General features: G+C 44.1%; 1 protein-coding gene and 1 non-coding gene across 2 annotated transcripts; both read left to right on the plus strand.

Annotated features, from left to right (window-relative positions):
- The first annotated feature begins 831 nt into the window (after positions 1 to 831).
- LOC120639864 (probable mediator of RNA polymerase II transcription subunit 15c) lies at positions 832 to 6,011 on the plus strand. Its single transcript, XM_039915794.1, has 10 exons — positions 832 to 1,641; positions 1,798 to 1,850; positions 2,110 to 2,187; positions 2,292 to 2,584; positions 2,871 to 3,690; positions 3,768 to 4,064; positions 4,226 to 4,420; positions 4,504 to 4,595; positions 4,687 to 4,862; positions 5,845 to 6,011. The coding sequence occupies exons 1-10, from the start codon at positions 903 to 905 to the stop codon at positions 6,009 to 6,011; spliced, it is 2,910 nt and encodes a 969-aa protein (XP_039771728.1). The 5' UTR covers positions 832 to 902.
- Positions 6,012 to 9,937: 3,926 nt separating this feature from the next.
- On the plus strand, positions 9,938 to 10,076 carry LOC120643237. Its single transcript, XR_005662925.1, has one exon. It is a non-coding gene; the product is annotated as a small nucleolar RNA Z247 (small nucleolar RNA).
- Positions 10,077 to 10,560: the final 484 nt, after the last annotated feature.

A 10,560-nucleotide genomic window follows, 5' to 3' on the forward strand; every position in this document is an offset into this window, starting at 1 on the left:
ATAGAAGATGAGTTCCTAAAAAACACAAGCAGCTGATGGCTTTGTTTTTTACTCCCTTCTTTTTCACCACATTGGTCATAAGATGATATGTACATGCTAAATGATAGTCATGTTGGCACTGTTCGCGAGCGACCTCCATATGACAGTTAAAACTGCTTTATCAAGTATATAGTAGTACTGTTGTGATGTGGTGTTTAGGCATTTTGGTTTGGAAAATGCTGTGATTCTTTCTAAAATTTGGTTCTTTTGGTCTCATGGCCACATTTTTTCTGCAATACGAAGATCTTGTGGGTTATCATCTATCTCTGTCTATGAGGATCAACTAGTGCATTGCTCAACAATCAGCTATTTTAAGTGTAGCTTGCTTTTATCGTAATACTCTACAGACTTGATATGTCTCATGTTCCAATTATATTACCCTAAATTTACCTGCTCTACTCAATCAGAGTGAGGATATTGGCCAAAGTTTACCATGGACAGCTCGATTCTACCGAGGACCTTAACAGGGTTGCTGCCAGATTTGAAAACAAGGTATTCCATGAAGCTAACAGTAAGGTAATCTTTTTGTTCCCTGGTAGAGTATCATTTTTATGGCACGCTTCGTGTGCATTTGAGCTTCAGATCTACTATGTTAGCCATGCAGTTTGCATATCAGTACTAAAATTAACTGATGAATGCAAGTAGTATATGGTGAAAATGAAATAAAACTGTCAGCTATGTGTTTTCTTCCTCTGGCTCCCGTTTCATCTGTTTTATCTCATACCATGGAGTATAATGTAGTTTCGTCATTTTTACAGGGAGATTATCTTAGGAGAGTATCTTACTGGTTGGCCACTCTGGAGCTAAAACAAAAGCAAAAACTTTTGCAGCCTTCTGCTTCAATCCAACATCACCAGGTACAAATGGGAAGCCATATGCGTCCAGTTAATGCAGTTGTTCATGCAATCAATGGAGGTAATTCATCAATTACTGCACAAGTGCCATCGATTTCTACTCAAGGAAGTCAACCTTCTCAGCTGCAAGGCCTTCCTATGACATCTTTAGTTTCGAGCCTAGTGCCAAACCAGAACGTGGTTTGTCCTTCAGCGCAAAACATGCACGTCAAGGTTAAGCAAGAACATCCAGAGGTTACAAGAAAGCCAGATCAGACTCTTAACTCGCGACAAGCATCAACAACTCCATCAGCACCAAGTGTCCAACTCAGTCAGCAGATGGTAGCACCAGTTGCATCTGAAAAGTTGAAGGAACTAGCCTTGCAAATGCAGCCCTCAGACTTTTCAGGACGTAACCCAATAAACATTACACAGCCACATGGACAGCCACTTGTTCAACCAAATGTTCAGCAGAATCCCTTCGTGAAAAATGGTATGCTGCCGAAGGAACTCATGATGGTGAATCAAAAAGGTTTGGGGTTAAACCAACAACAGACGGATAGGCAACATTTAAAGTACCAAATGCGGGTGGCACAACAAACCAACATCACTAAGGTGCACAATGGTCATCCTGGAGTACGGAATGCTCAACCTGGGGTAACAGTTGGATTACGGTCAACGTTGAGAATGCATGAACAAGAGGCACTCAGTGAACATATCGAAATAGAATCTCAGCCTATGGCCATACCTCAGCAGCTGATCACTGCCAGTCAGCAAAACATCTTGTTCTGTATGATCTCTCAAACTTTAGCTTTTCCAACCTGCATTATGAATAATAAATTGTGTATGGCATGATGCTGGGTCAATTCCTCACTTTTATTTGTTAACTCATCACAGATGTTCACATCTTGTTTGTCATTTTCAGCAACTATGGGAAGTGCTGGAGAAGTTGATTGGAGGGAGGAAATGTTTCAGAAGGTGGGAATAATCTTTTTGACATATCGTATATTCAGGCTGAGACAAGGATTTTCTCTCAAGTCTTTATTTTTCTATGAGCTTTTTTTATCTGTCAGTCATGCCCATCTGTATCTATAAAGTATATATCATGCTACCACAAGAATTTATGATCGCTGTAGTTTGATTGATCACATATCAGATCTCTGTCTTGCCTTTTAATAATATAAGCATTGCTACATAGTGTTGAATGTCAATAATCATCTGTTTACATGGATTTCAGATCAAGCCACTAAAGGATGCTTACCTTTCAGAGCTCATGGAACTGGATAAAGCCATTGTTGTTCCAAAACTTTCACAGGTCCTTTATTTTCATATTCAAACTTTGACCCTTATGAATGTTCATCTATTGATATCCTTAGTGCACCAAAATCTCTCACATTCCTTTGTTCCATCTCTGTACAGAAGCAGCTTGATTCATTACCCAATGAAAGAGCTCAACAATACAGATATAGATTACACTTGAAGCAGAAAACAAAACTGATGGTGAAATTCTTACTGCTACAAAAAAGCAGCATCCCTGACAACCTCAGGGGGCAGCTCTCCAAGTTTTTGAAGTCCATACAAGATTTACTAGGTTTCTACAGGAGAAGTAAACATCTAACGATGGATGCAAGAAATAGGTGCCAGATTTCTCAAGGGCAGCCTAAAATAATCAATCTTATTGGTGATCAGGCTCCTTCCAGTGGTGGTACATGGTCGGTATAAAATGCTACTTGCCTTTTAATAGTTTTATAAGAACTACTGTGAAATATTGGGTTCCTGATGATGTGTGACCATGACATTGAATTGCAATGAAGAAAGTACAAATTATGTGATGGGCTTCTTAGGCTGCATTATCTAGTAATTTCTCATTTTCATATTTAAATCTCCTTTCCAAAAATATTTTAAATTAGCAACTTTCAAAATGATTCAGATTCCTTCTCATTTTTTTATATGACAAATTTATACATTTTCTTTGTGTTTTCTCTTTCTGTATTGTAGCCATCAAAATCAGCAAGAACAACCTGTAAATTCCCAGTTGATGAAGGATACTATCACTACGACACCAGCAGCTCAAGAAATCAATAGCAACAGCTTGTTAGGAGTAGAAAGCTCTTGTTTCCCTGAAAAGACACGAGGATCGTTGCAGTCTTTGCCAATCGATAAGCTTCAGGAGTGTTGCACACAGACACTTTCATTTGCTATCAAGGCAGGCCCTGTAAAAGTCTCTTCACCTTATGCTTCTCTGGTGTCCACATCCCCATCACACATTTCTACGCCTAGGGATGCAAAACCTACAACCTCATCCTCAGTTTCTGTGAAGTCCACTTTGCCATCACCAGTTGCCAAGCCAGGTCTTGTAAAAGTGTCATGTGCTTCAGTAAACTCTATGTTGCCATCATCATTTACCGAATCTACTTCTATACAAGCTGTGTCACCATGTGCTTCAGCAAAATCATCATTGCCATCATCAACCTTTGCCAAGCCTAGTGTTATAGAAACCACTTCATCCGTTACCAATTCAGGTTGTGATCCAGTTGCTTTGTCCTGTCCTTCAGTGCACCCTACACCATCTGACAACTTCGAGAGTTTTTCTGCCTTACTACTACAAGACATCTCAGCCACTACCAGTGCACAGACAGTGGTAGGAAGAACAGCAACAACTGCAGAAAATTGTATTAAACAGGTCACTACCATTAAACCAATCATGCAAGCCTCATCACTTCTGGCAGAAACTGTAGATGATCAAGCAAAGGATAACGAGCACCCTGGAAATGAAATACCGGTGGCTAAGAAATCCATTGATCGCCTACTTGATGCGGTAAGCATGCAACATTGATCATATTGGTAATAATTTGTATTTGGAATTCTTTTACTTATTATTTGACTTATCTTCAGGTGCGAACTTCATCGCCAGCAATGCTTTGCAGCGCAGCTAATTCCCTCCGCTCAGTCCTCAACATGAACAATTGGGTACAACAGAGTGAAATGGATACATCTGAGGATTGGTCATTCTTCTCAGAGCAGTGTGGATCTAGCACTGCGAACAAAAGGAAGCGTGGTTTGGAAAGTACATCATTGTATTCTGAATCAGCACCACAGGGCATCATGGGTGCAATTTGCTTGACATTTGATTGCACTGCCTCTGAGGCTGAATATAGTGCAGAACGCGGTGCTAGGAGGCAAAAAACACAGGTAACATGAGCGATCATTGCTTTCCTTTCCTATTTTTTCTGAAACACGTTATCTTTGTTTTCTGAAGCTATTAATGAGGCAATTTCTGCTCTCTTATGAGTTGCAACATATTTCTACAAACAACATGAGCAGTCTCACTTTTTTCAAACTTTTTATTGCAGAATGCTAAGGATACTCTGTTAGATGAAATAAACTCTGCAAACAGCATGCTGTTAGATACCTTTATCAGCATCGCCGATGACTATGGAACAGATGCGATTTCCTCTAGCAGTGGTGGGACACTGATCAAGCTCTTCTACACTGCCACATCACTCGCACCAGACCTTGCATCGCTCTTTGCAACACCTGGTGGAATGGTATTCTTGCCGTCAAGCCTACTGCCTATTTTACGACACATTGCATAAAATTTCTGTGATATTGATAGACTTTATCTGTGCAGTGTATCGTCATGCCCGTGAAGCTCTTGGTCCCCGCAGATTATCCAAGAAGCTCTCCTAGGTTTGTCTGTGACCAGGGTGATGAGCAAATGAGGTGAGTTCAGGCAGAATTCTCAAAAACTAATAGTGTATCGATCATCAGCATGTTGTTGTCCATTACTAAGATGCAACTCGACTTGCTGCAGGAAGAGGTTCAATGACATTTCTGGCACGCTGGACATAGCCTTCCGGCAGGCCCTCTATGGACTCCCAGATCCCATGTCTGTCCTGGACATCGCAAAGGCTTGGGATGCCTCCGTACGGAGGGCCGTCGTGGAGTTCGCAAAGATGCACGGCGGGGGAACGTTCAGCTCCAGTTACGGTGAGTGGACTAGGTGCTGATGGTGCCTGAGAGATGGAGGCTGCGTGTGTGCCTCTTGTTTTGTTGTAGAACATGCTGGTCAGTTTAAACTAGTGCGAGAGAAGCATAGCATGTACTTTGGTGGACTCATGCTCTACAATGGATGTACATCACCAGTTCTTTCTACTGGTAAGATATTTATAGTTCAATATATAATTCTAAGAAACAGTGTATAATAAAAAGTATATATTGATGAAAAATACTCCTTCCATTTTTAATGTATAATTCTAAAAAATAAAGTGTATACGTTACTACAGATATGGTGATCCCCAACAACCCAGGACGGCGGTGTCACACCTCAAAATTTCTATTTTGGGTTGTGAATATATTTTTGAATATAATTACTCATCTTCTGAATTTTCTAAGAATTCTCCAGATTTTTTTGGCAATTATTCTCATTTTCTCCCTTAAGCTAAATCTATTTAATGGAAAAGTCCTACATAAACAATATAGGAAACCTTATTCAACAATCCATAAAAAAGATTCAACATTTACGAAAACTACTTCAACATTTGATACTTTAACTGTTGAAATGACTTTTAGAAATATTGAAGTAGTATATTAAAAATGTTGAAATATTATATTTCACTAGGTTCGTGCCCATGCGTTGCTACGAGCAACTAAAAGATTTATAGCACGAGACACATAATATTTGTTTAAAAAGATCATAATTTATAGACATCAAAGATGTGGCCAACCAGCACGTACCTGAAGTCATTGATATAGATGACAAAGGATAAGATATCAATAGAGAAGCATGATTATCCAATCAATAATACCCATGGGCATTGAAGAGAAGCTCATATTGACAACACAGTAATAGCTAAATCTTAGATAAGAAAATCTTTATTAACTTATTACACCATCCTCTTTATTTTGGTCCTGCTTGTTCCACAAGATTCTGCAAGGTATCTATAATGCTGATACACAAGAATGCATTAAGAAAAAAAGATCCAGGACATTGCCAACTCCAACTCCAACTCTAGAAACCCCAATCATATTGGGACACAAGCAGATCAGTCCTCATCGCCGATGAAGAGGACGGGGATCACGCACCCTGTCCTGGAGACCGTCGAGGCCGAGTCCCAGAGTGGCACAATGGGGCAGTGAGCAACGCGATTTGATGGATGATTCGCTGGAATAGCGTCGGGGATGGCGAGCAGGAAGGAGGGGCGGCAGTGAGCGGATGGGGGCAGGGCGATGCGCAGGAGGAGCGGAACCGTCGGGTGGACGCGCTGGTGGATGGCGTGCGAAGGGGGACGATGCCGTTGGGGAATCGCACAGAGCACTTCTTTGATCGGACGGATAGAATTGGTCGGCAGAGCCACCACGGGGAGAGGGCTAAGGTCGCATCAAAGATTTTTCTCCCAATCATTTTTTAGTATATATATAGAATGTATGTATGTGCATACATATATATTTGTTGAATTTTTTAGAAAAATAAAAAAATTCATATTGGATCTTATTTTGTTCCATTAATTTGATGCAATAATATTATGCAAATGGATCTAAGAAAAACTTAATGGTTTGAGAGAAATCACATTAAGAAATTTGATATTCATATTTATATTTCTTTTGACCTTCTCCATTCAGCTATTGAGACAAGTGTCGTGACAAAGGGCAGCAACCAGTGCAACACCCGCTCATGCTCTCTGCGCTGACCGGGCATGCGTGAACTTTTCATCCTAGCTGTTTATCTCGTTTGTGACAATCTCAAAATTTGGAAGATAAAAAAGTAAATTTCATTTAGAAGATGTATAGGATTTCGGTGCAGGCGGGCCTCAAATAAAACTTCTGGCTTTTACGAGCCCAACCTGAACAACCTGGCCCGGCTTCTGGTTTCAGTTGGGCCTACGGTTCCAGTCTGAACCCACAGTATTCTTGCTAGCAGCTCGGTCCAAACCGTTGCGCAATGCTCTCTCAATCCGTTACCTACAAAACCAAATGATGACCATCTCAGAAAGCAGCCCAATAAAACCAGCGGGACAAGCCAGCGGGACGTGGTTGTCTGACGCTAGATTTTTGCGTAGTCGGAACAGGTAGGTATTAAATATCCTACGTGAACAAATATGAGGAATCCTGATTTGAACTCCAATCCGTTATTTTATAGATAGAGGATAAAACTGACCTACTATATCCATATAAGATGCATATGTACAACTAAGGATTAGAAGTGTTCTTTAGATCTAAACCTAAAAAATGAGAGAATAAAAATACAAGAAAGACAATAAAATAATGAAATAAAACTAGAAGAGTTATCAAGCTTCAACCTTCTTTCATTCAGGTTCTAACCTTACAATGTCTTATAATAATACAATCCATCGCATCTCATATACTTAGAAACTTGATGTGGTAATCTGTTGGCCAGCAATAAAAATCATAGAAATAGACTCAACGTAGGTAGTTAATAACAAGGCGATGCCTCTAGGGAAATCACAACAGTGAAGACGCTATCGCCGCCCCTCCGACGAGCCAGAGTCACTACTACAGTAAACTTAACTGAGACAGTCAAAATGGGTTTTCTGAGGCGGTCATAGTAAACACCTTGGACCTATCGTCACTGTTAATCAAGCATTACTAAGGCAATCGGGCAACAACCTCTATTAATGCTTAATAATAGAAGCGGTTGTTGTAACGAAACTGTCCTATGTTAATGCATTAACAGAGGCGGTTGTACGGCCGGCGGCCTGGCCAGGCCGCCGGCCTGCCCGCTTCTGAGCAATCTTTTAAGTGTCTCGCTTAATCATGAATTGTAGTAGTGAGTTAGGTTTTTCACCTTGGTGATCGAGCACCACAACAACACCTCAAGGGAAGAGAACAACATCCAAACAACACCGTTGTTGTTGACACAACATAACTGTCAGGAGGTAATGATTTCATCCAAAGGTCATGCACACAAACATCATTGCACCTCAAAACACAACATTATTGCCCGTACCTGGCGCACCAGCTGTCGGTATTTAGTCGTCAAGCCTGCTCAGGGATTCCCTTAGCAGTAGAATTGTAGGCAAGGGATCGACTAAACCGATGGTGCAAGAAACACAAAGATTTAAACAGGTTCGGGCCGTGAGGTGCGTATACCCTACATCCTATGTGGTTGCTTGGATTGCATTAGATGTTGTATTTTGAGTGGGTCCCTGCCCGCCCTTATATACTCTGGGGGGACAGGGTTACATGGAAAGTCCTAACCGAGTACTATTGGAGTCCATCTACAACCAAATCGGGTAGTTTTCTTATACTACAACTAGTTCTACGTCTATCCGGATAGTTATAAAAGAGGTAAGATATATCCATGTACTATCACTTACTCAACATTCTATGCCTGTGAGCAATCCCGCTGCCCTGGGTGGGAGGTGGTGCCTGCGTCATGTGATAGCAGCATAACTAATTACAAGCATTAACAAGGGTTAATGACAACTTGATGACAAACTAAACTAATTACAAGCATGAACAAGCATGAACGAGGACATAAAAAATTCAATTTGTCATCAAGCATGACAATCGCAAAAGATGCCAGCCATGCATGTATAATCATTACAATTGAAGAAAGGTTGAATTGTCGTTGATTGAAAAGGAAAATTGTCATCGACATGCTGTATCACTGCGTTGGCATTGGGACAGATAAGCCAGAGTCCCTGCCGGGACGCGTGGTACTGGAACGGAGGCTCTTTCCTAGGAAAAACTACATGGAGCAGGACCGCCGCCGATCTATGCACGGCACGAGAGCACCCTAACTATGCTCGACCAGTAGCTCATGCGGCTGCCGCAGTACGGCAGCGGCTCCGCCAGCTTGATGCCGAACTCGGTCGTTCCATTGCGCATGTCTGCGGCGAGGCTGTCGAGCACGAACCCCGGCAGGCGCACGCCTTCGCCCCACGCGACGATGGAGCCTTCCTCCCTCTGCTCGCCGACGTCCACGCAGAATGCAGGCGCGGGCCCGGTAGCCAGAGGCACGCCGGAGCGGAGGTAGGACACCTCCACAGTCGTGCCGGCGTCGATGCACTGGCTGTAACATGCCGTCGTCGGAGAGGCGATGCGGAGGGTCAGGTTGAACGCCGGGTTGAGGAGTGGCGGCCGGGCCTGCAGGTCCGTCGCCGGGTCGAGGCCGGACACGGCGGCGATGGTGATGGTGTACTCGACGGGGTCGAAGGGGCCGAAGATCTTTTGCCAGCAATGGCGCTTGAAGTACACGCCGCCAACGATGACAAGGACCAAGGTGACGAGGCTGACGAGTAGCTGTGATGGCTGTTAAGATAGAGTTAGTTTCCCTCATGTATATCTCGAGGACTTGAGGATATGGTCGAGTGTAGGCTGTTAGCCTGGTTGTTGTATAAGATCTAGAGTTTGTTGTACTTATCCATAGGTAGTTGCTTGGCCATATCCTATGAGGACTCGATAGACTTGTAAGCCACACAGGGGGCTATTCCCTGCCCATATAAACAAAGGTGCGGCCCCAAAAGGGGTTCAACGCTTCCCAATAGGTTGCTTCACATGGTATCAGAGCATAACCTCCAACATACATCCATCTACCCATCTCATCCCTTCCCATGTCGAGCTCCTCCTCATCCACGCCGGAGCCACCGGCCTCCTTCGCCCAACCCATCACGGAGAAGCTCACTCGATCGAACTATGCCCTTTGGCAAGTTCAGATCCTTCCTGTTGTGCGTGGTGCGCAGCTCCAAGGGTTCCTAGATGGAACCAAAGTCGCCCCTCCCAATACCATCCAGGAGAAGGGCACCGACGGCAAGGACGTTGCCAAGCCCAACCCGGAGTATGCAAGATGGCTCGCGCTGGACCAGTAGGTGCTCGCCTACTTGCTCTCCTCCCTCACCAGAGATGTTCTCTCTCAAGTGGCGCTGTACAAGTCGGCGTCCGAGGTGTGGGGCGCGCTGGAGTAGATCCACTCTTCCCATTCACACGCGAGGGCTGTCAACACGCGCATTGTGCTGGCTACAACTCAGAAAGGTAACATGTCCATTACTAAGTACACTTCCAAGATGAAGTCCTTGGCAGATGATCTTGCGTGCGCCGGGAAGCCCATTGGCGAGGATGAACTGGTGAGGTATATCCTCACTGGTTTGGATCAGGAGTACAATCCTGTCATGACCGCCATCCTCGCCCAATCCGATGAAACCTCCTTCGCAGATCTCCTGTCTCAACTCCTCAGCTTCGAGCAGCGACTTGCCATGTTCTAGGGGGTCTCAATCCTCTGTGAACGTGGCCAGTCGCGGTGGGGGTCACGGTGACAGCCGCGGTGGTCGTGCTCCCCAGCACGGTCATGGAGGCGGCGGCAACCGGAACCAAGGGGGCTACACCAACAACACCCCTCGGCTCTCCAACAACAACAACACCAGCGGAGGCTCCTCCAAGCGTCCTCGCTGCCAGGTGTGCTTCAAGGTTGGTCACACCACCATCGAGTGTTGGCACCGCCTTGATGAAAACTACGTCCCCGACGACAAGCACGTCAACGCCGCCCATGGTGCATACAATGTGGACACTGCGTGGTACACCGACACCGGCGCCACCGACAACATCACCAGCAAACTGAACAAGCTCTCCATGCGTGAGAAGTACCATGGTGGTGAGCAGATCCACACTGCGAGTGGAACAGGTATGAGTATTTGTCATGTTGGTCATGGTGCATTGCATGCCCCTGATC

The sequence above is a fragment of the Panicum virgatum genome, chromosome 7K (genome assembly GCF_016808335.1).
Source record: "Panicum virgatum strain AP13 chromosome 7K, P.virgatum_v5, whole genome shotgun sequence".
NCBI classification, from domain to species: domain Eukaryota; kingdom Viridiplantae; phylum Streptophyta; class Magnoliopsida; order Poales; family Poaceae; genus Panicum; species Panicum virgatum.